Below are 23,444 nucleotides of genomic sequence, written 5' to 3'. Positions count from 1 at the left end.
GCGACTTAAAGGCATCATATAAATGCAAATACGTTCTTCTTTATTATTTCTATAAGCCATTAGCGTTGTTTCAATATGAGCAGCCAGGTTAAATGTTATTTCTCTCCCAGCACTTGGGTTGATTAGCTTTGTATTTTATTTGCTTGCATTTTTCCAATAATATATGGTTCATAGAGATCCACTGATGCAGATGTGTGGTCAGTTGAATATTATCGTGACACATGAAAAAGTCACATTTCTACTATTGTGCCTCAAGTTCCAGCAGATTATTTTAAATTGTAATTGATTTTTTTTCTTAACAATTTTTCTCCTTTCCAAGTGTTGGCTCCTCCAGCGGAGTATGGCTACACAAGCATTGGGTATCCTCAAGTGCCTTGCCCAAGTGGCCATCACGTGTGAGTCTTGACAGTGAATGTTGGCAGGCTATTTAATTGCAAGGGACACTACAACTGAGCATGTGCACTTCGAGCAGGAGGCCTGGATAATGATCAGGAACAGGGTCCCTCGCCAATTTCCCCATCCTAACCCAGGGGCACTAGGCCAATTTTAGCACTCCCACTACTACCCTGACTCAGATCAACTAACTCACATAGACTAGGAATCACACCCTGATACTTCATGGTCTGTATGGCTCGGCTATTTAGATGAACTTTTTGAACAACTGGGGCAGCTCTTTAAGTGATTTAAATGGGTCTTTACATATTTTTGTTTTTCTAATATCCTTTCAGAAGGCAGTGACTCCTGCTGGGGTATGGTTACACAGCTACCAGCAGTCCTGAGGTACCTCACTCACTCAGCAACCATTCGTTATGTGTGAGCCTAGACAGTGAGTGTCAGCAGACTATTTGACCTCAGATTCCAAGGCTTATAAGCAGATCGAAAGCTTAACTTTATAAGGAGATCCCGTATGCTTAATTACTGTTATCAAAATGAATCTTTTCATTATGCACATTTTGTTACGTTGTTTATTCCAATGTTCATTTTTATTAATTTACTGTGGGATTAGCATCCTTCATCAATTGGTATTTAGAGTGTCCCGCTAGCTCTTACCAAGAAGGTTGTCTGGTCTGTTCCTTCCTTTTCTAGGAATTTAGCGCTCTCTCACTTTCCTTCCAAGCTTTACCCATTGTATACTTGCATAAGTGGTACTGAAGGAGGAGTGAGGCAAAGGAACACGTACTTTCCGAGATCAGATTGATCAACCAGTCAAGCGCCCGAGTTTTTTCTTTAAACCTGATGCAGATTGCCTATCAAGCCCCATACATCTTAAAATTACCATAGATGCACTTAAATGGTGCAAAATTTCTCATGTGCTATTTTCATTGCATTTCAACTGTTCTTGTTAATTTCCATAGCTGTCTCCTCCAACGTCTTGTCTGTCATGAGGGTTTTTTTTTTAAAGCGTCAGGTTAGAGTAGTTACAGCATTATTACCGTTTGTTGATTGATTATGGCGTTGTGATGCTTAGTTTTTTCTTTTCATTTTTCCCCATTAGTCTCTCCTCCTCATAGTGGTATATGTTTCCGCAGATGATGCAGACAGCCCTCTTTCCTCATATGCAAGCCTGGACAGTGACCAAATGTCCACGGGGATCATCATAGCCAAGTGTCACCCCTTCCCTTATCCAGCATTCATAAACAATCCTTTCTACCATAGATCATAAAATGGTTGAAATATTATTTTCTTTCTCTTCCCTCCAATGCTGCGGCTATTATCAGCATCCTCCTTCCAGCCCCGCATGTGTAGACAGCCGCTGTCCTACTAAGATTGGCTGCCTTGGGACAGCCCAGTGATTAAATCTGAAGCTGCCCAGCACAGTGCTACATCATGCGTGTATTCACCAACTGAGACATCAAGCCTGAAGATTAATTTTTACATCCATTCAATATTCTCTGTGTGTATCCTGAATAGGTCTTGTGCAAACCAACTACAAAACCACTTGAAAATGCATACCATGTGGCTGAGTTGTTGGGAAATCATCCACTAAGATGCGCACCTACCACCCTGTACCTGGTTACAGTTGGCAGCACAGGGTAGCAGAGTTGTATCACTAGCTCTTGACTCTTAGAATGCAGTGCCAGCTAGCTTCCAATTTAGTATTTTTGTGTTTGATAATTACATAGAAGTTTCATCTAGAAAGATTGAAATGGTACCAGAGAACTTTTACTTATCTGCAAATAAACCTGGCAACTAATGTTAATTTTCCTAAACTTGTTTTGTCATATCGCATATTACAATTCTGTTATATATATTTTTACCAGTAGAAAGCCATATATTTATTGTTTTGTATAAAATATGCTAGTTTGTTGGAAGAAATCGAACCGTTCAAAGCTTTATTTTGATACACAGAGCGCTACGTGGTTTGCAGGAAGCTTGTCAGTGTGTGTTGTGTGTGCAAGTTCCGAGACATGTCATAGCCAAAGTGTGTTTTCTAGCTGTGTACAGTAATACAGTTAACGGTAAATTGTGTGCTTTTTTTTAAAGTGGATGACGATGGAGCAAAGATTGAAAATGGAGAAAATGGTGAACTGAAAATTGAAAGTGGACTGTCGGCACAGGACGATCATTTAAAAGCAGATGGTACTTGCTCTGAAGTCATTAAAGTTTACATTTTCAAAGCAGATGATGGAGATGATGATTTGGGTGAGTAATTGGCTGTAATACTGCCATTTTAGTATTTTTACAGCCTACTAAAAACGAATTTGGGAGTGGGAGTTATGACCATAACTTGTGATTGAACTAGGCTACTTTTGTCAAAAATGTTAGGCAAGCTAATTTTTTGGATTTTGTATAATGGTGCTAGGCCTTTTTGTTTGTGTGAGTGACTAAGAAATAATTGGAACAATTAGTGAAAGGGAGTCAAATTTCTCTATCTGTCCTTTTTCACATCATTCACAGTTCTTGCATATAGTGGTAGTTTGTGGTATTTGTATGGAACTTGAATTGCTACAAGCCTACAAAATATACAACTTCTCTCATTTCCCTTTGACATGTTAGATCCCAACTTGCTCACAAGACAATGGAAAAGAAGTAAAATTTCCACAAAAATATAAACTTTTGAAAATTAAGACCAATATTTTTGGCCCTTCCTATTTGTCCTTTCCTTGTAGTGCTCATTTCTATTGTTCTCTTGGATCTATATTCTTAAACATTGCTGGGACTTCAGTGTCTGTACTTCAAATTGTACAATCAAATTGTAAGTCTCTCTGTCTAGAATTCGCAAACTAGCAGGTTCCTCCAACCTGTAACCTTGTATTAGTGTTATGTAATTGAGCAGTCACTTCCTGTGAAATTTCACATGCTATGTCGGTCTGTGAGAGTGAAACATATAAGACTTTGAAACTTTTCAAAATGGTAGGAAGTGTGGATGTGAGTGACTTTTTAATGCTGGAGCACTATTAAGTTTTTCTTCTGTAATTCAAGGTGGAACCGTGGATATTGGCGAAAGTGAACCTGATAATGATCATGCGGTCGGATTACTGGATCAGGGCAACATGGGCAGAATATCACGAGAGAAGATGGTTTATATGACTGTTAATGACCCCAACCAGGAGGATGAAGATATAAGTAAGTAGCTGGTACAAATTCCTAACGTTAATTTTTGCATTGAACTAAAATAAAAATGTATATTCAGTGCAATCAGAGTTTTAACTAAGTAAAAATTTAGCAATTAAAGGTATTTAGATGAGTCAGAATAAATTTACTGTTCCCTGGATGTCTTCTGGAAATCCAACCTTAAATTGTAGGGAAATAGTGCATAAAGGTTTATTCTGGTGCTGGGTGACATCAATCATAATACCAATTAGTATTCAATTTGAGTCAAAGATAAGTGTTTTTGTAAAAACAAGATTGTAGCTAGGTGTTTTGAGTTACATGCAATGAAACACTACCATAATGAACACCCTTCCATTGAAAAGTACTAGTGTAATAAGTAAGTTAGGTAGCTCTTGATGCATTGAAATGCATATGATATTTTGATATTACTCTGGGGGAGCTTCATTTGCATAACATAATTAACCCTGATGTATCTGCTCCGTTTTGTCAAAGTAATTTATTGTTTATTCTCGGGATGTGGGCGACATGGGCAAGGCCTCATTTATTGTCCTTCCATCGTTGCCCTGAGAAGGCAGGCCTTCTTCTTGAGTGATTATTCTTACAACTGAGTGGCCATTTCAGAGGGCATTATGAGTCAATAATATATTGTGGAGTCATATATAGGCCAGGTGGGATGGCAGGTCCCCTTCCTTGAAGGGGATTAGTAAATTAGTTGTTTTTTATGGCAATATGTTGTAGTAATTTTCTGGTGCCAGAATTACCAGATTTATTGAATTCACTTTCATAACTTGCCATGATGGGATTTCAACTCTCAACCTCTGGATTGCTAGGTCAGTACCATAACCACAACACTACTGTGCCCTGATTAGGAAAAAGCTGTGTTTCTTTTAATAATTTAAGATTTGACTATTGTACATGTATAATGTCCTTCAGTCAAGTGATCAATAACTTGCACTTGCTTATGTCATAGTGAATACAACACAACACGAGGAGAACTGCTACCTTCAACCAAGTGAGTGCCAATTTTTTTTTAGTGTATGTATCCTAAAATTAAGTGAGTTCTATGTTTGAACAACCCTGGAACACTGATTGTGTGGTTTATTAACCAAATTATTACTTTGTTTTGAGCAACTACTTTGCATGTGCCTATTCTAAACTGTATTCCCTGTACATTTTACATTATACTTTCTACTGCATAACACAGGAGATGCATATTAGTTGAAAAGGTTTATATTGGACAGATGTTGTAGACAAATATCATCATATTGTGCAAATATATCTGTTGAATGTAATCAAATAAATTATTTCAGTACCAGTTGATCACCTGTGGTGTTAGTTACAGACAAAATTTGAAGAAAAATTTAGAATTGAGTAGGTGCAGCAACTGACACTACTGGAGTCTCAGGCTCATCAAGGGGCCCAAAGCTTGACCAAATGTAAGAACATACGTTTTTTATTTAATTTGCTTCAATTTAATTAAACGAGGTGATGGTGTTCCCACAACATTATCCTTCTCAGTGATCGAGGTCAAAAAGGAGGGTGGTCTGTTGAAGTAAACATGGTGAGTTACATTGTACATTCAGCAGCCACGGTATGCCAGTGATGATGTGGGTGGGGGCTATTGGATATCAAGTTTGGTGACATGGCTGCCAATCAAGTAAACTGCTTTGTCCTGGATGGTTTTGAGCTTCTTGAATGTTGTTGTAACTGCACCCATCAGGTGAGTATTCCATCACACTCCTGACTTGCCTTTTAGATGGCTTTGAAAGCCTCCTGGATCCAGGGTCCCTGCATCTATCCAACAAAATGTGGAAAACTGCCCAGCTATGTCCTGTCCACAAAAAGCAGGACAAATCCAATTCGGCCAATTACCGCCCCATCAGTTTACCCTCAATCATCAGCAAAGTGATGGAAGGTGTCGTGGACAGTGCTATCAATCAGCACTTACTCACCAATAACCTGCTCACTGGTGCCCAGTTTGGGTTCCGCCTGGACCACTCGGCTCCAGACCTCATTACAGCCTGGGTCCAAACATGGGCAAAACAGCTGAATTTCAGAGGTGAGGTGAGAGTGACTGCCCTTGACATCAAGGCAGCATTTGAAAAAATGTGGCATCAAGGAGCCCTAGTAAAACTGAAGTCAATGGGAATTGGGGGGAAAACTCTCCACTGGCTGAAGTCATACCTAGCACAAAGGAAGATGGTTGTAGTTGTTGGAGGTCAATCATCTCAGCCCCAGGACATCGCTGCAGGAGTTCCTCAGGGCAGTGTCCTAGACCCAACCATCTTCAGCTGCTTCATCAATGGCCTTCCCTCCATCATAAGGTCAGAAGTGGGGATGTTCACTGATGACTGCACGGTGTTCAGTGCCATTCACAACTCCTCAGATAATGAAGCAGTCCATGCCCACATGCAGCAAGACCTGGACGACATTCAGGCTTGGGCTGATAACTGACGGGTAACATTCACGCCACACAAGTGCCAGGCAATGACTATCTCCAACAGCGAGCGTCTAACCACCGCCCATTGACAGTCAACGCCACAACCATCGCCAAATCCCCCACCATCAATATCCTGGGGGGGTCACCATTGACCAGAAACTTAACTGGACCAGCCACATAAATACTCCGGCAACAAGAGCAGGTCAGAGGCTGGGTATTCTGCGGCAAGTGTCTCACCTCCTAACTCCCCAAAGCCTTTCCGTCATCTACAAGCCACATGTCAGGAGTGTGATGAAATACTCTCCACTTGCCTGGATGAATGCTGCTCCAACAACACTCAAGAAGCTCGACACCATCCAAGGCAAAGCAGCCCGCTTGATTGGCATCCCATCCACCACCTTAAACATTAACTCCCTCCACCACCAGCGTACCGTGGCTATAGTGTGTACCATCTGCAAGATGCAGTGCAGCAACTCGCCAAGGTTTCTCCGGCAGCACCTCCCAAACCCACGACCTCTATCACCTAGAAGGACGATGGCAGCAGGCGCATGGGAACACCACCACCTCCAGGTTCCCCTCCAAGTCACACACCATTCTGACTTGGAAATATATTGCTGTTCCTTCATTGTTGCTGGGTCAAAATCCTGGAACACCCACCCTAACAGCACAGTGGGAGTACCTTCACCACATGAACTGCAGCGGTTCAAGGAGGAAGCTCACCACCACCTTCTCGAGGTCAACTAGGGATGGGCAATAAATGCTGACTTTGCCAGCGACGCTCACATCCCATGAACGAATAAATGGTGGTTAAAGAAGAGGTTTCCAGCCTCATTATAGTGTTTAAATAGACGGCCCGCCTCCTGGCAGCGGGTTGGCTGTCTGCCTCCGTTAAAACCGGAAGTGGGCGGGTTGGAGGTGGGTTCAGGTCAGGATTCTGATTTTTAACACTTTAACTACCCCCACATCCCCAACCCACCCTTTTTTAGGTTAAAATTCCCCCCCCCCCCCCCCCAAAATCACCTATATACAATAGAGCAGTTTCACTCTCACTGATTATAGAGTCATAGTCATAGAGTTATACAGCACAGAAAGAGGCCCTTCGGCCCATCGCGTCTGCGCCGGCCATCAAGCCCTATCTATTCTAATCTCATTTTCCAGCACTTGGTCCTTAGCCTTGTATGCCATGACGTTTCAAGTGCTCATCTAAATGCTTCTTGAATGTTATGAGGGTTCCTGCCTCTACCACCCTTTCAGGCAGTGAGTTCCAGATTCCAACCACCCTTTGGGTGAAAAAGTTTTTCCTCAAATCCCCTCTAAACCTCCTGCCCCTTACCTTGAAACTATGCCCCCTGGTTATTGACCCCTCTATTAAGGGGAAAAGTTCCTTTCCATCTACCCTATCTATGTCCCTCATAATTTTGTACACCTCAATCAGCCTTCTCCGCTCTAAGGAAAACAACCCCTGCCTGTCCAGTCTCTCTTCATAGCTGAAGCGCTCCTGGCGAATCTCCTCTGCACCCTCTCCAATGCAATCACATCCCTCCTATAGTGTGGCGAACAGAACTGCACACAGTATTCCAGTTGTGGCCTAACCAGCGTTTTGTACAGCTCCGTCATAACCTCCCTACTCTTATATTCTATGCCTCAGCTAATGAAGGCACGTATCCCATATGCCTTTTTAACCACCTTACCTACCTGTCCTGCTGCCTTCAGGGATCTATGTACATGCACACCAAGGTCCCTCTGATCCTCTGTCCTTCCTAGGGCCTATCATTCATTGTGTATTCCCTTGCCTTGTTAGTCCTCCCAAAATGCATCACCTCACACTTTTCAGGGTTAAATTCCATTTGCCACTGTTCTGCCCATCTAACCATCCCGTCTATATCGTCCTGTAGCCTGAGGCTTCCCTCCTCGCTATTTACCACGCCACCAATTTTCGTGTCATCTGCGAACTTACTGATCATACCTCCTACATTCATATCTAAATCATTAATGTACACTACAAACAGCAAAGGACCCAGCACCGATCCCTGCAGTACACCACTGGACACAGGCTTCCAGTCACAAAAACATCCTTCGACCATCACCCTCTGCCTCCTGCCGCTAAGCCAATTTTGGATCCAATGTGCCAAATTGCCCTGGATCCCATGGGCTCTTACCTTCTTGACCGGTCTCCCATATGGGACTTTGTCAAAAGCCTTACTGAAGTCCATGTAGACTACATCAACTGCACTACCCTCATCCACACACCTAGTCACCCCCTCGAAAAATTCAATCAAATTGGTCAAACATGATCTCCCCCTGACAAAGCCATGCTGACTATCCTTGATTAATCCCTGCCTCTCCAAGTGGAGACTAATTTTGTTCCTCAGAATTTTTTCCAATAATTTCCCTACCACTGATGTTAGGCTCACTGGCCTATAATTCCCTGGTTTATCCCTACTACCCTTCTTGAATAATGGTACTACCTTAGCTGTTCTCCAGTCCTCTGGCACCTCCCCTGTGACCAGAGAGGTTCTGAAAATTTGTGTCAGAGCCCCTGCAATCTCCTCCCTTGTCTCACACAGCAGCCTGGGATACACCCCGTCAGGGCCAGGAGATTTATCCATTTTAAGCCCACTAAAACCGCTAGTACCTCCTCCCTCTCAATACTAATTTGTTCAAGTATATCACAATCCCCCTGCCTGATTTCTATGCCTACATCACCCTTCTCCATAGTGAACACAGATGCAAAATATTCATTTAAAACCTCACCTACATCTTCCGGCTCTACACACACATTGTCACTTTGGTCCCTAATGGGCCCTGCTCTTTCCCTGGTTATCCTCTTGCCCTTAATATACTTATAAAATGCCTTGGGATTTTCCTTTATTTTGCCCGCCAGTGTTTTTTCATGCCCCCTCTTCGCTCTCCTAATTTCTTTTTTAAGTAGCCCCCCTGCACTTTCTATACTCCTCTAGGGCTTCCACTGTTTTTAGTCCTTTGTATCTGCCAAAAGCCTCCCTTTTTTTCCTAATCCATTCTTGTATATCCCTTGACATCCAGGGTTCCCTGGGCTTGTTGGTCCCACCCTTGACCTTTACAGGAACATGTTGGCGTTGTACTCTCTCTATTTCCTTTCTGAAAGACTCCCACTGCTCTGATGTGGATTTTCCTATAAGTAGCTGATCCCAGTCCAATTTGGCCAGATCCTGCCATATCATATTAAAATCGGCCTTCCCCCAATTTAGAACCTTTATTTCCGGTCCATCTTTGTCCTTTTCCATGACTACCTTAAATCTCATCGAATTATGGTCAATATCAGCAAAATGCTCTCCTACTGACACTTCTACCACTTGCCCGGCCACATTCCCTAGAATTAGGTCCAGTACCGCCCCCTCTCTTGTAGGACTTTCTACATGCTGGCTCAAAAAGCTCTCCTGGATGCACTTTAAGAATTCTGCACCCTCTAAGCCTTTCACACTCTGACTATCCCAGTTAATATTGGGGAAGTTGAAATCCCCTACTATTATTACCCTATTATTTCTACACTTCGCTGAGATTTGCCTACATATCTGTTCCTCTATCTCCCCCTGACTGCTTGGGGGCCTATAGTACACTCCCAGCAAAGTGCTTGCCCCGTTTTTGTTTTTAAGTTCTACCCATATGGCCTCATTAAAGGAACTTGCTAAGATATCATCCCTCCTTACAGCAGTAATTGACTCCTTGATTAATATTGCGACACCCCCTCCTCTGAAGATTCTATACCCCGGAATATTGAGCTGCCAGTCCTGCCCCTCCCTCAACCATGTCCCTGTGATAGCAACTATATCATACTCCCATGTGTTCATCAACACCTTCAATTTATCTGCCTTACTCGCAAGACTCCTTGCATTAAAATAAATGCCATCCAGCCTTGCCATACTCCCTTGTGCCGTTACATATTTGCTCTGCCTTCCAGGCTGACTTGTTTTTTCCTCTATATTTGGCTGTGCATCACCCCCTACTATAGCTCCACTCCGTATCCCATCCCCCTGCCAAGTTAGTTTAAACCCGCCCCAACAGTACTAGCAAACCTCCCCGCAAGGATGTTGGTCCCGTTCCGGTTCAGGTGCAACCCGTCCGACTTGTACAGGTCCCACCTTCCCCAGAAGCAGACCCAGTGATCCAGGAAACTAAAGCCCTCCCTCCTGCACCAACTCTTTAGCCACGCATTCATCTGCTCTATCCTCCTATTCCTATACTCACTAGCACATTGCACCGGGAGTAATCCAGAGATTACAACCTTTGAGGTCCTGCTACCTAGCTCCCTAAATTCTTGTTGCAGGACCTCATCCCTCTTTCTACCCATGTCGTTGGTACCAATGTGAACCACCACCTCTGACTGTTCGCCCTCCCCCTTCAGAATGCCCTGAATGTTATGAAACTGGCTCAATTGTAGAGATAGCAGGCAAGAGATTGAGTTAAACAAAAGTAAGTGGTGGGGAAGGAAAAAGAAAAATGTAAATGTGAACAAAGTAAATACTTCACATGCTGTTTGAATTCAAATTCAAATAAAACAAATCTGGGCTGATGGAACATCAAGCCTTTCTGTTTGGAATTGCATTGATGCTGGGGCAGCTTGTTTGAAATTTCAGTGCGAACGATCCAAACAACTTGAAAATGCAAACCTCTTAGAGGTATGTTTATTTGCATTACAGTTTTGTAGTTCCAAGAGGTTTGTACTTTTTACTTGACATTTAGTGAGAAGTTTGTAAAATGAGCTTATTTGAAAGAATTGAGAGATAGTCCCTGTCACTCCTCATGCCTGTTCTCTGGTTTTCACAGATTGTTCTGATATTGCAGATGAAGTTTACATGGAAGTCATCGTAGGAGAAGATGATGCAACAGTAGGTCATGAGCAACAAATTGAGGACACAGACATTAGCAAAACATTTGTGCCTGTAGCTTGGGCTAGTGCATATGGTAAATATCTTTAAAGATTTTCTTAAGGAGTTACCAGTTAAGATTTATTTTACTAATTTCAAAAATATAGTGGGATTATTGTCAGTGCAGTGGTATACAGTTATACATTTGATTCTGATTGAAAGTTTATTGGATTTTTTTTCTCACATATTTTGCACGTATCAAGGTGAGGCATCTCTAAGCTGAAAATAGAAACTTTTCCCCCAACTCAAGACACTTCACTGGTCCTTATAGAGTAAGGTTCCCTGTAGCCTCTGAACATAGAAACATAGAAAAATAGGAGCGGGAGTAGGCCATTCGGCTCTTCGAGCCTTCTCCGCCATTCAATATGATCATGGCTGATCCTCTATCTCAATACCATATTCCCTCTCTCTTCCCCATATCCATTGATGCCTTTGTGTCTAGAAATCTATCTATCTCCTCCTTAAATATATTCAGTGACTTGGCCTCCGCAGCCTTCTGTGGTAGAGAATTCCACAGGTTCACCACCCTCTGAGTGAAGAAATTTCTCCTCATCTTAGTCCTAAATGTCCTACCCCTTATCTTGAAACTGTGACCCCTCGTTCTAGACCCCCCAGCCAGGGGAAACATCCTCCCTGCATCCAGTCTGTCTAGCCCTGTCAGAATTTTATACGTTTCAATGAGATCCCCTCTCATTCTTCTAAACCCCAGTGAATACAGGCCTAGTAGACCCAATCTCTCCTCATATGACAGTCCTGCCATCTAGTGTTCCCTGTAGTAGACAGACAAAAATATTTTTATCGTTCTGGGCTTGACTGAACGGACATTGTGAGCTAAGCAATCTTCATTTTGTTCCCCTATTTTAAACTTGCTAAATCATCCAATCATTCAGATCTCCCAACACCATTCTGATGCAGTGGGGCGCTAAGCCATTTGAGGGCGTAACTAATGCTGCTCTTTAGCAAGCCATTAGTAAGAACAGTATAGTAAATAGGGGTGACGTATCTCAGTTCTGCTTCACTTCAGCGTTCTGCAGTTACAGTGGGTCAGATCCTACAAACTAAGCGAGGTACATGGCATGTGGTAAATGTCATTACATCTTATAATATGAAAGTAGGAAAGAAAAAGCCATTTGGGTGTTTTTTGTTCTGTGTGCTAAAACCAAGTCCTATAAAGTCTAGTATGTAAATATGGTGTGACTTGTACAAGTAACCTTTTGCTAACAAAAGGAATGAGTGAGCAAGACCTATACATAAGTTTCATTAAGTAGTTGAAACATAGGTAACCATTGTACTTCCACCTAGAGGGTCAGAGTTTGAACCTTTCCCATAACAATCATTAAAACTCTGCTGCTCACTGGACAATATCATAAGTTTGTGGCACGGTCTTGTTGCGGTACTGCAGGAAGGCAAGATCGGGCCCAGTACTTGCAGAAGAGGTTCTGTTAGCTAATCACAGAGCAGCATAATCATGGTGTTTTAGGACATTGTCTGTTATTATTTCAATGGACGAGACATACAATGTGATTTGGGACACAAGTGGAAATGCAAAGGTTAAAGTTGAAGGGGAAGATCGAATTGAACAGATGATTGAAAAACGATATCTAAATTTGCAACTTTATTCGTTATTTGGGACCATCATTTGACTATGAAGATTAAATCAAAGATGTGCACACTGATAGACGGGTTGGCTAGATGGGCAGAACAATGGCAAATGGAATTTAACCCTGAAAAGTGTGAGGTGATGCATTTTGGGAGGACTAACAAGGCAAGGGAATGCACAATGAATGGTAGGACCCTAGGAAAGACAGAGGATCAGAGGGACCTTGGTGTGCATGTACATAGATCCCTGAAGGCAGCAGGACAGGTAAATAAGGTGGTTAAAAGGGCATATGGGATACTTGCCTTCATTAGCCGAGGCATAGAATATAAGAGCAGGGAGGTTATGATGGAGCTGTACAAAGCGCTAGTTAGGCCACAGCTGGAATACTGTGTGCAGTTCTGGTCGCCACACTATAGGAAGGATGTGATTGCATTGGAGAGGGTGCAGAGGAGATTCACCTGGGCTGGAGCGCTTCTTCTATGAAGAGAGACTGAACAAGCTGGGGTTGATTTCCTTAGAGCAGAGAAGGCTGAGGGGGGACCTGATTGAGGTGTACAAAATTATGAGGGGCATAGATAGGGTAGATAGAAAGGAACTTTTCCCCTTAGTAGAGGTGTAGGCGGTTTTTACACTCCTTTAACCCAGATCCTGCCGCTGGTCGCCAGGAGATGTAAACGGTTTTTGATCCTAGCCCAATTGCTAGACGGACGGTTTGAATCGCCCCCGCCTTACGAAAGTTCTATACCCGGGAATTATTATTTAGAGTGTAAATGAAATAAGTCACAGACAGGAATGCTTCGGTGAAAAATCAAACTTGTATTTATTTGGTCTAACATACACTGGCTAAAACATGCACTACTACACGAAATCACTATCCCTGTGGAGAATAAAATCCAGATTATGATCAACATACATACAGTACAAAACTGGAGACTATAACAAGCAGTAATTCCCTTATTGCTATGGTGGATGCTGATTCCACCCCTACCAACAAATTACCCAGTCGCATAAACCCTCGGAATAGCCCAAAAACTTCACTTCTGAGAGACTAAGCTTACCCCGGTTTCGATCGCTCTGCTCGTCGGTTTCTCTGGTACTTGTCTTGTTGGAGCAGGAGCAGGAGAGAGAGAATGGTGGAAAAGAATCTGTCTTTATAGATAGTCTTTTCCCACCAATCTTAAAAATCCATTTGCTTCTGAGCACACCGGAGCTAAATCTGTGATGAGTTATCCTCAGACCCATGCGTATTGGGTTAATGGCCCGAAGCCTGGGACATATCTTTCGGTCTTTGCTGGGTGAGCTAGTGGGTTCATTGTTCTGCTTCTCTTCTGAGATGGAGGTGAGAAGTGCTTTGCATATTAGAGTGGTTTTTCTAATCAAGTTCAATGGCCCACTTCCTTTTTCCAGGACTGTCGGCCGGACCCATACATACTGGATGAGTCCTTTTGTCACAGCCAACTGCCATGCATTCTCTGGAGTTTTAACAAACCAGTCTTTCACGTATCTGCACAGGGCGATCCCATAACAGGGAAAATACCCTCAGAAAAATCCCATAAAGTCCACAAAAAATATTCTTGACTAAATCCATTCTTCAGAGACTTTGCGATCTCTTCAGAGGGGTCAATAACCAGGGGGCATAGTTTCAAGGTAAGGGGCAGGAGGTTTAGATGGGATTTGGGGGAAAACGTTTTCACCCAGAGGGTGGTTGGAATCTGGAACTCTGCCTGAAAGGGTGGTAGAGGCAGGAACCCTCACAACATTCAAGAAGCATTTAGATGAGCACTTGAAATGCCATAGCATACAAGGCTACGGACCAAGTGCTGGAAAATGGGATTAGAATAGATAGGGCTTGATAGCCGGCGCAGACACGATGGGCCGAAGGGCTGTATAACTCTATGACTGGGGGGAAGAGAGAGAGCGACTGGGGGGAAGAGAGAGAGCGACTGGGGGGAAGAGAGAGAGCGACTGGGGGGAAGAGAAGAAGGGGGAGAGGAAGAAGGGGGATGGGGGGAAGAAGGGGGAGGGGGAAGAAGGGGAGGGGGAAAAAGGGGGGAGGGGAGCGCCCCGTCAGCCCGAGCCCCGCCCCCCGATCTCCCGAGCCCCGCCCCCCGATCTCCCAAGCCACGATCTCCTGAGCCCCGCCCGAGGCCCGATCTCCCGAACCCGATCTCCCGAGCCCTGCCCCCGCCGATCTCCCGAGGCTCGCCCCCCCTGATCTCCCGAGGCCTGATCTCCCGAGCTCCGCCCCCCCCGCCTGAGCCGGCTTCAAGAGCAGAGAGAGAGACGCCGCCGCGCAACCTACCACGTGAGGCCCGGCCGGACTCAAGTCGCGCGCGCTGACTCCTGCCCCACCCGCCTTTACTAAGATGGCGGCGGTGGCGACGCTCGGCTCAGGCCCGCCCCCTCCAGCCTTCACAAAGATGGTGGCGATCGCGAGCCGCTTGTTGAGCGCGACGGGAGGTGCCTAGCTTGGGCGTGGCTGGGCAACAGAGGCCCAGGCTTACAGGCCTGGAAAAACGGTGAAAGGTAGGAAAATTCTAGATGTTAGAGAAAAGATTTACAAATTAATTAACTTTTTTTTAAAAACAATTTGTTTGTAAAGCAACTTTTTTTTTGCTGGAAATGTAGATTTGAAAAGAAACACTCAGAAAGTGGGAAAAAGAAATGAACAGTTTGGAATCAAGATGGCGGCCACTCACCTCAGTTCAGAATGATAAGGCCCACCCACACACGCACCGATTGGTCAACCGTCAGGTCACTGAACTGTAGGATTGGTCAATCATCACGTCACTCAACTGTAGGATGGCCCGCCCGCGCACACAATGAACCCGCCCCCACTCGATGCTAATGAGCGGAATTTTGAACGTTTTTTGGATACCGTCGGCACAATTTTTGTCCGAGCAAAAAGTAAATACGCCTACAAGAGTCCCCTAATGATGAGCTTTCTTTTGATATAACATATGTGTAGGTACGCTCTATAACTTTTGATTGTATAGCCGGACAGAGAGACAGACAGAGAGACATATCCTTTTATTTATTTATATATATAGAAGATATGATATGAAAATACATGAATTTATTTTTTTAATTTAATTAGAATCCTGAAATAAAATATGTAAAGTGAACGCTAAAAACAGATGATTTTTGTCCTCTCTCAGGTAATAGTTCTGATACTGTAGAGAACAGGAATGGAACTGCCAGCCACCTTCTACAAGCAGATGGAACAGCTGAGCTTACCAGGCTGGCTAAGCCAAAGTCAAGGAAAAGGAAGAGACTTGAAAGTAGACAGTATCAGACAGGTACAGAATTTTCCTCATTAATTTTTAATGCCCATTCAGTGGTGGCAGTGGAAGATCGGTTTTTTGCAATGCTGTTTGATAACTGGTCAACTCAAACCTACCAAAACTGGCTACTTTTCCTGTTCACATATCTGCAGGAAGCGATGTCTTTAGCTCATCTTCAAACAAAGGGGTTTCCTCTCATCGCCTTTTAGCACCTTTTTAAAATTCAGTGTGCCAGGAACCATCATTCACAGTTCTCTATTTGAACATTAACTTGTTGCTCCCAAAACTGAAAAATGCTAAACTTGGGGGAGGAGGGAGCATTCTCTGACAGTTGTTTCATTTTGATACTAGTATAACTGGAAACTATCTACATACATACCCTTAATTTGTTTTCCCATTCCATTTTAAAATGATACTTTCCTTTAACCACGTACCATTGCACTGTTCCCTGACTGAATAGATTACTTTCTTCCAAGCCCCTGCCAGTAAGAACATAAGAAATAGGAGCAGGAGTAGGCCAATCGGCCCCTTGAGCCTGCTCCGCCATTCAATAAGATCATGGCTGATCTGATCCTAACCGCCAATCTACTATCACAGAACCATCTCCTGAATCTAACAGAATTAGACACACGAAATAGGAGCAGGATCAGGCTACACAGCCCCTGGGCCTGCTCCGCTACCCACAGGGCCATGACCGATCCGAACCTAGACTCATGTCCAAATTCCTGCCCGCTCCCCGTAACCCTTAATTCCCTTTACTTCTAGGAAACTGTCTATTTCTGTTTTAAATTTATGTAATGATGTAGCTTCTACAGCTTTTTGGGGCAGCATATTCCATGGACCTACCACCCTCTGAGTGAAGTAGTTCCTCCTCATCTCAGTTTTGAAAGAGCAGCCCCTTATTCTAAGACTATGCCCCCTAGTTCTAGTTTCACCCATCATCGGGAACATCCTCCCCGCATCCACCCGATCCAACCCCTTCACAATCTTATATGTTTCAATAAGATCGCCTCTCATTCTTCTGAACTCCAATGAGTAGAGTCCCAATCTACTCAACCTCTCCTCATATGTCCAATGTTATTCTTAAATTGATCTCTAAGACATGTGAGAGAGTAGTGCTGGAAGATTTGGTCATTCATTTTCTTTTTTAAAAAATGTCCTCCCTCAATCCTTGTAGGAAAGCACCTGATGTACACTTGTCCACACTGCCAGAGGAGGTGCCAAGAACTTGCCATGTGCTGATCACAAACTGAAACTTCTGATCCTGCTGGTTTATCCTGCACTGTGTTTCCGTAGAAACTTGCTGCAAACCTACATACATATTTAAGAGCCTTCTAACATTGGCCCTCAAATTAGACTCAACCTAACTTTGTTCCTCAGACTCCAGAATTAGTTAAAGCAAAACTAGCACTGTGGGAAGTTTGTTTATTTGTCATTAAAAATGTCCATCTCTGCACCCCACCCCCCATACATTGGCCTACTGCCACACTATTCTGAAAGCGCCCGATCCCATCTGATCTTGGAAGCGGAACGGTTAAACCTGGTTAGTATTTGCTTTGGCGACTGCCTGGGAATACCAGGTGCAGTAGGCATTTCTTGTCAGCAGATGCTGCTCCCTTACAGACAGGTTTATAGACTCGCCTCCTTTTGCACCCTCAGTGTTCTTAGAGGCGAGGTCACCCTGGATGGTATCCTCCAAGGGAGTCAAGGGCTTGTAATTTCTGAGACCTTCTCCTGCCTTGGCCTATTTCCTTGTATTAGCTGCCATGTAATGTAGTCTTGGCATGATGAATTGAAGGAGCACATGAAACAGTGACAGAAACATGTGCCAAAACTGCAGTGGCTGTGCTACAATGTTTTTTTGTGTGAAGCCGTTTGAAGATGTGTGCCATGGCCTGTTACAAATTAAAGATGAAATGTGTGCATATGTACACGCATGGTTAGCAATGAAAAAATGTAAAGTTATGTGAGGGCTCGGCATGGCCCAATAGCACCGTGTGGGGCATGCATATGCTGGGCATATACCTGGTAAATGGAACCATTGCATAGGCTTACCTTGGCAGCTTCCATAATGTATACCAGCTTCCACATTTGTTTCCAGATCTTGTAGGCAGTGCATACAATGTTAAGCCTGGCCACCACCACCACCTGCTAAACATGCTGCCCCACTGATCTCTGCGGAAGATACTTTAGAGCGGCTAACACGGTAACCCTCCTTTCACCCACCTCATGCAAGCGCAGCTCCAGTACACCAGCCATCAAGCAGGGAGTTAGGTGCTGTGCTGCTCCATCACTAACCCACTGACTCTCTTTGTTTGTTTCTTCCATGTTTATTGTAGCAGTAACTGGATAGTACCAGCTATGTTTTTGCCCAAAATTGGTGTTGGGCTCAAGCATGCCTCAAATATTTAGTCCTTTTAAAAACTAATTTCCCTCATAAATAGTCACTTACCTTTACGTGGCTGTGTCCTTTCAAATGTTCCCATGTAATTTTTTGCCCCCCTCCCCCAGACAAGCTTCCAAAGTCAGCCACAATATGGACCAGGAGCTCACTTACATTATTGTAATTGGGCTAACTCTGGAAGTTTCTACAGGTACAGCTCGCTTCTACCTTTTCCCTTTCCCACCAGGCTGGTAGGCAGAACTGAAGGACAGCGCTAGTGTGTTTATGCAGTATCTGGCTTTTTAAGTTTACGTTGATCTGCCTCCATGTGCTCTCTTTTGGGTTTTGTTAAACACCCACCTCCCATTTTCTGATGGGCACTGGCTTACACTGGTGTATGAATTCACAGGCCTCGGGTATGCTCTGGTGTCTCACCCAAGCGACCTTTCTTAATATGTGAGCCCAGACTAATTGTCGGCAGACTACTGGGCATGTGCATCACAGCCTATCTAATCCTGTGCTGACCTGCCGTCCACTTTTCAGCAGAGGTCACTGGATTGCAATCAGGAATGGGAACCATTACTATTTACTCTCCCCCTCCCTAGCTGAAGGAGGTTAAGGCCAACTGCAACACCTTTAATGCCAGTCTGGCTGAGGTCAGCTAATAACAAACTCAGGATCGTATAGCTCGATGTGCTCTCTTAACCAATTGAAACATGGGGGAGGGGCTACCTTAAAGCATTTTGACTACACAACCTTTCCTTTCAGTACTAGAGCGGAAGGATGGAGATTTTATTTTTATTTTGAGGAGGTGATTTAATTTGGGTTTTTGCACTTGCGCATGAGAAGGTTGCAAACCAAGCCTCTGGGTGAAAGGTACAATTTTAAAGTTTACACAAAATATACTATCCAAAAACGATTGCTACAGGGATGCCAAGAATTAAAATTTCATTACAGAAAATTGCTAACTATCTATCTGTAGTGAAGCTTCAAATGAAACACATTGCCATGCTATTCTAGTTTTTGTTCTTGGAAACTCGTAAGCTAATTAACCATACAAAGTAACAGTCGCATAACATAAAATAGTTTGGAGTAGAATGCTGACTTTTATTTCTTCACTCTGATGCAGCAATCATCATAGGGCCTGATGGACATCCTATAACTGTTTATCCATGTATGATCTGTGGAAAAAAGTTCAAGTCCAGGGGCTTCCTGAAGAGACACATGAAAAATCATCCAGAGCAGCTGACCAAGAAAAAATACCAGTGTACTGACTGTGATTACACTACCAACAAGAAAACCAGTTTACACAACCACCTGGAGAGCCACATGCTCATGAGCAAAGTGGAGAAGACCTATGAGTGCGATGAATGTGGCAAGATGTTTTCTCACCCAGGAGCACTGGTTTCCCATAAGTTGGTTCACCGGGAAAAGGGAGCCACAAAGATGCACAAGTGCAAATTTTGCGAGTATGAGACTGCGGAGCAGGGGCTTCTGAATCGCCACCTCTTGGCCGTGCACAGCAAGAATTTCCCTCACATATGTGTGGAGTGCGGCAAGGGGTTTCGCCATCCATCAGAGCTGAGGAAGCACATGCGAACCCACACTGGGGAGAAACCCTACCAGTGCCAGTATTGTGACTACAAGTCAGCTGATGCCTCAAACCTGAAAACCCACATGAAGACAAAGCACAGCAAGGATCTGCCATTCAAGTGTGAGCATTGTTTGATGACATTCACAGATGCCAAAGAACTGCAGAAACATGCCGCCATTCATCAGGGACACAAAACCCACCAGTGCACACACTGCGATCACAGGAGTTCCAATTCCAGTGATCTGAAGCGCCATATTATTTCAGTCCATACCAAGGACTACCCTCACAAGTGCGAGGTATGTGACAAGGGCTTTCATCGACCCTCAGAGCTCAAGAAACACATGTCAACTCACAAGGGTAAAAAACTGCACCAGTGTAGGCACTGTGACTTTAAAATTGCAGACCCTTTTGTGCTTAGCCGTCATATTCTTTCAGTTCATACCAAGGATCTGCCGTTCAGATGTAAACGTTGCAAAAAGGGCTTTCGGCAACAGGTTGAGCTCAAGAAGCACATGAAAACCCACAGTGGCAAAAAAGTTTATCAGTGTGAGTACTGTGAGTATAGCACTACCGATGCCTCAGGCTTTAAAAGGCACGTTATTTCTATTCACACAAAGGACTATCCCCATCGTTGTGATTACTGCAAGAAAGGCTTCCGAAGACCTTCAGAAAAGAACCAGCATATTTCTCGACATCATAAGGATGCTGTTTTGGTCGAGGGGTTATCATGAACTATTTTCAAGTTAGGAAGCAACTGCTTCTAGTACATCAGTTGTTCGATAAAGAATATTTGTGTCCATTCATTGTTAAAGACTTGGAAGTTAAGTTCACTCTGATTACTGAACTAACTTTTCCCCCCTCTCCATTTGTATTGTGTCATAGATTGGAGATCTAGCCTAAATTGAAAAGCCGTATGTCCTTTGACTTTAGAAATCCATTAAATGGACATTTTTTTGGAACATGGTGTCAGCTCTTTTAAGAGATGAAAGTAACAAGTTAGCTGCAACCAGTCAGCTACAGTTCTACGGTCCCTGCCATTATATAATTACTGGACCCAAAATTAACTATTTTATACGAGAACAATTTAGCTTCAGATTAATTATTGATGGCAAATGTGGCCCTTTATCAGTTTGTCTCATTGCTCAGTTTTGTTGAAGTGCTACAGTTTATGTGCTTGCTTGCTAACTGGCTGAAATCCATGTTTTCAGCATATCCTTCTGTATTTTGACATTTCATTTTGGTGTTTGAGCTATAGTTATATTTTTTCACCTACGCTTCTGACGCTGCAATGTATTCTGGTAATAGAATGTTTTCAGTCCTTATTTGGATTTCAATTTTTATTACAATTTCATGTTTTAGAAAGAGAAAAAAAACTTCACTGACATAATCTTGAGCCTAAAGGCCTTTGCCTTACTACATTTTACCTGTATTTCCAGATGTGCTTCATTCCTCGGTGTCAAGTGTGGTCTAGCAATGCATTGTTGTGGCAGAATTCTCTCCGCTAATTTACTTTTCCAGATATTGTGTAAAAAGAATGACATCGCTCATGTTTTTACAAGTGTACACATTTTTCCAGGATTATATTTTGCCAATGTCTGTATCTTGTATAAATAAAACAAATAGCACTATATGTTTTCTAAAAAAAAGTCCAGTGCTTTCTGTAGTATACTGCAGCTTAATCTTAAATTAGCAGTTTAAAGGAAAAATATGTACGTATTAGTATCTGTTCTGCATGAGCTGCAAAAACTATATTTTAAAAGAAATAACTCCGATGTATGCAGTATCCTGCTTTACACCATGTACCTCAGTCTGGTCATAGTGGAGGGGGGCGGGGAGAGAGAGACTGGTGTTCTGTCTACCTAAATCTTTGTAACACAAATACAAAAAGAAAGGATGCAACTTTTAAAGTATTGAGAAACCACTGCCGGGTAAAATACAAAGTGGAATAACCTGAATGCAATCTTCAAATACAGTATATTCACTTGGAAACAGAATAAAATTGAAAGGTTGAGACAAATAAGAAAGAAAATGACAGTATAATTCAGCAATTTCAGGTTTGTATAATTTTTTCTAATTGTTTGAGCTTCGAGACAGTGTGCTACTTATAATTTCTACAGCATCCTGCAAGGTTTGAAATGTAATAAATTGGCCTTTATGTATATCAGCATCGTGTAAATGGCGTGCAAGTTGAAATAAATTTCAAATGGAAGAGCTACAAATTATATCATTCTATAACTGGCAAAACTCTAATTCCTCTACATGTTCTCCAGGCATTAGACACCTTTGGCTGTAAATGGGGGAAAATACATTATTTAAAAGAAAACATGGTACAAGACAACATTCCATTACTGTAAAAGATTTTTGGAAGCACAGTGATTAACCATAATTTAAATTCTTCAGAAAGCAGTCATCTAATTTAAAGTAGCATATTCTATCCTTAAGGAAAATGCTTTTGAGCAATAAATTTGTTGAAATCATTCCAGAATGCTTTGGTGTGTGAGGAGCACTAAAAACAGATTGCAATTTTGTAAAATTTTAATCTTTGTGCTTTAAGCCCCTCCCCACCTTACTACAAAATACACAGCATAAACTCTGCTGTTATTTCTTTTGATACCTGCTTGAAATAACAGATTTTGCAGTGCAGTGAAATAGATACTATGTAGCAGTTATGTAAATGTTCTACTATTTTAGTTGGCTATCTTCACACCACCCCCACATCCTTTATAAATTAACGTGAGTCTAATATTGCAACAATGCCCCAGTCTCTTTGTTGTGCTTTGTAATGGAAATTCATGTGCGTCATAATAGCTACTCTACATGGATGAAATTTAGTTGAGTTATTGTCTCATCAGAAACATATTTGGTGTTAAATTTGTTACTCTGATATTAGGAACTCAAAAAAATGTTTAAACTGTACGCTGACAACAGATACTGTGCTATTGGTCGAGCTTGAGCACTCAGTGCCAGAGGCTGCTGGTGCTAGTCCAATTTATTGAGACTTTTGGAGAAGGGGCAATAAGGGAAAATGTATATGTTTAAAAATTTAAAGACATATACTGCATTAAAAAAGTTAATAGTTGCTTATTGTGCGGACATAATTACATGCTTGGAAAAGTAATTTTAGCTGTTAAACAATTGAATTGTTTAATGGATTTGATCCGTTTTTTGGGGCAGCCGAGGGAAACTTTTGAATGGGTGTAGAATTTTTTTTACTGGGATAAAATGTAAACTGTTCGATTTTTAAAAAGCCAGCTGGTTTGAAAAGTAAGTTTTATGTCCCTGTAAACAGAACCATCCTCTGTGACATTATTGTACTTAACATTGTACTTCATATAATCTGTAAACAAATAAAATTCAGATTATTTTCCTTTGCATCATTTACTGAATTTTCCCCAGTCTTTGTAAGTACATTGGTAGTAATTAAGCTGTTCACTATTAGTAATGAATACATTTCTGTACAGGTTTTCAATAGCTAATAAATCTTTGGGATTATAAGGAGTTGCAAGTCAGGTTAATAGTGTTTTAAATATTGCATTGTGCAGGCTACTGCGTATTGTCTCTGCACATTCTGGACTGGAATTTCAATGCTGCCATGCAGCCAGAATGAAGACCTTTGAGGACAGTTGAGGTCAGCTTTGAGTAATTTCAAATGGACATTTACTGGAGTGGTCAAATCAGCCT

General features: G+C 42.6%; 1 protein-coding gene across 3 annotated transcripts in view; it reads left to right on the top strand.

Annotated features, from left to right (window-relative positions):
- The window catches only part of LOC147107500 (zinc finger X-chromosomal protein-like), a 56,082-nt gene extending 32,942 nt beyond the window's left edge, over nucleotides 1-23,140 (top strand). For 2 of the 3 annotated variants that reach the window (XM_086006574.1, XM_086006572.1), the window contains exons 5-10: nucleotides 2,485-2,643; nucleotides 3,424-3,567; nucleotides 4,526-4,567; nucleotides 10,802-10,939; nucleotides 15,661-15,801; nucleotides 19,299-23,140. In XM_086006574.1, coding sequence (XP_085862700.1) covers nucleotides 2,485-2,643; nucleotides 3,424-3,567; nucleotides 4,526-4,567; nucleotides 10,802-10,939; nucleotides 15,661-15,801; nucleotides 19,299-20,494 — 1,820 coding nt within the window. In that variant the 3' untranslated portion in view covers nucleotides 20,495-23,140. The remainder of the gene's footprint in view (nucleotides 1-2,484; nucleotides 2,644-3,423; nucleotides 3,568-4,525; nucleotides 4,568-10,801; nucleotides 10,940-15,660; nucleotides 15,802-19,298) is intronic. The other variant, XM_086006573.1, reaches the window with a different exon arrangement.
- Nucleotides 23,141-23,444: the final 304 nt, after the last annotated feature.

This window comes from Somniosus microcephalus, chromosome 14 (assembly GCF_052327205.1).
Source record: "Somniosus microcephalus isolate GS21.2 chromosome 14, FLI_Smic_1.0, whole genome shotgun sequence".
In the NCBI taxonomy this organism is placed as follows: Eukaryota; Metazoa; Chordata; class Chondrichthyes; order Squaliformes; family Somniosidae; genus Somniosus; species Somniosus microcephalus.
This window is presented reverse-complemented; position numbering and strand designations above follow the sequence as displayed.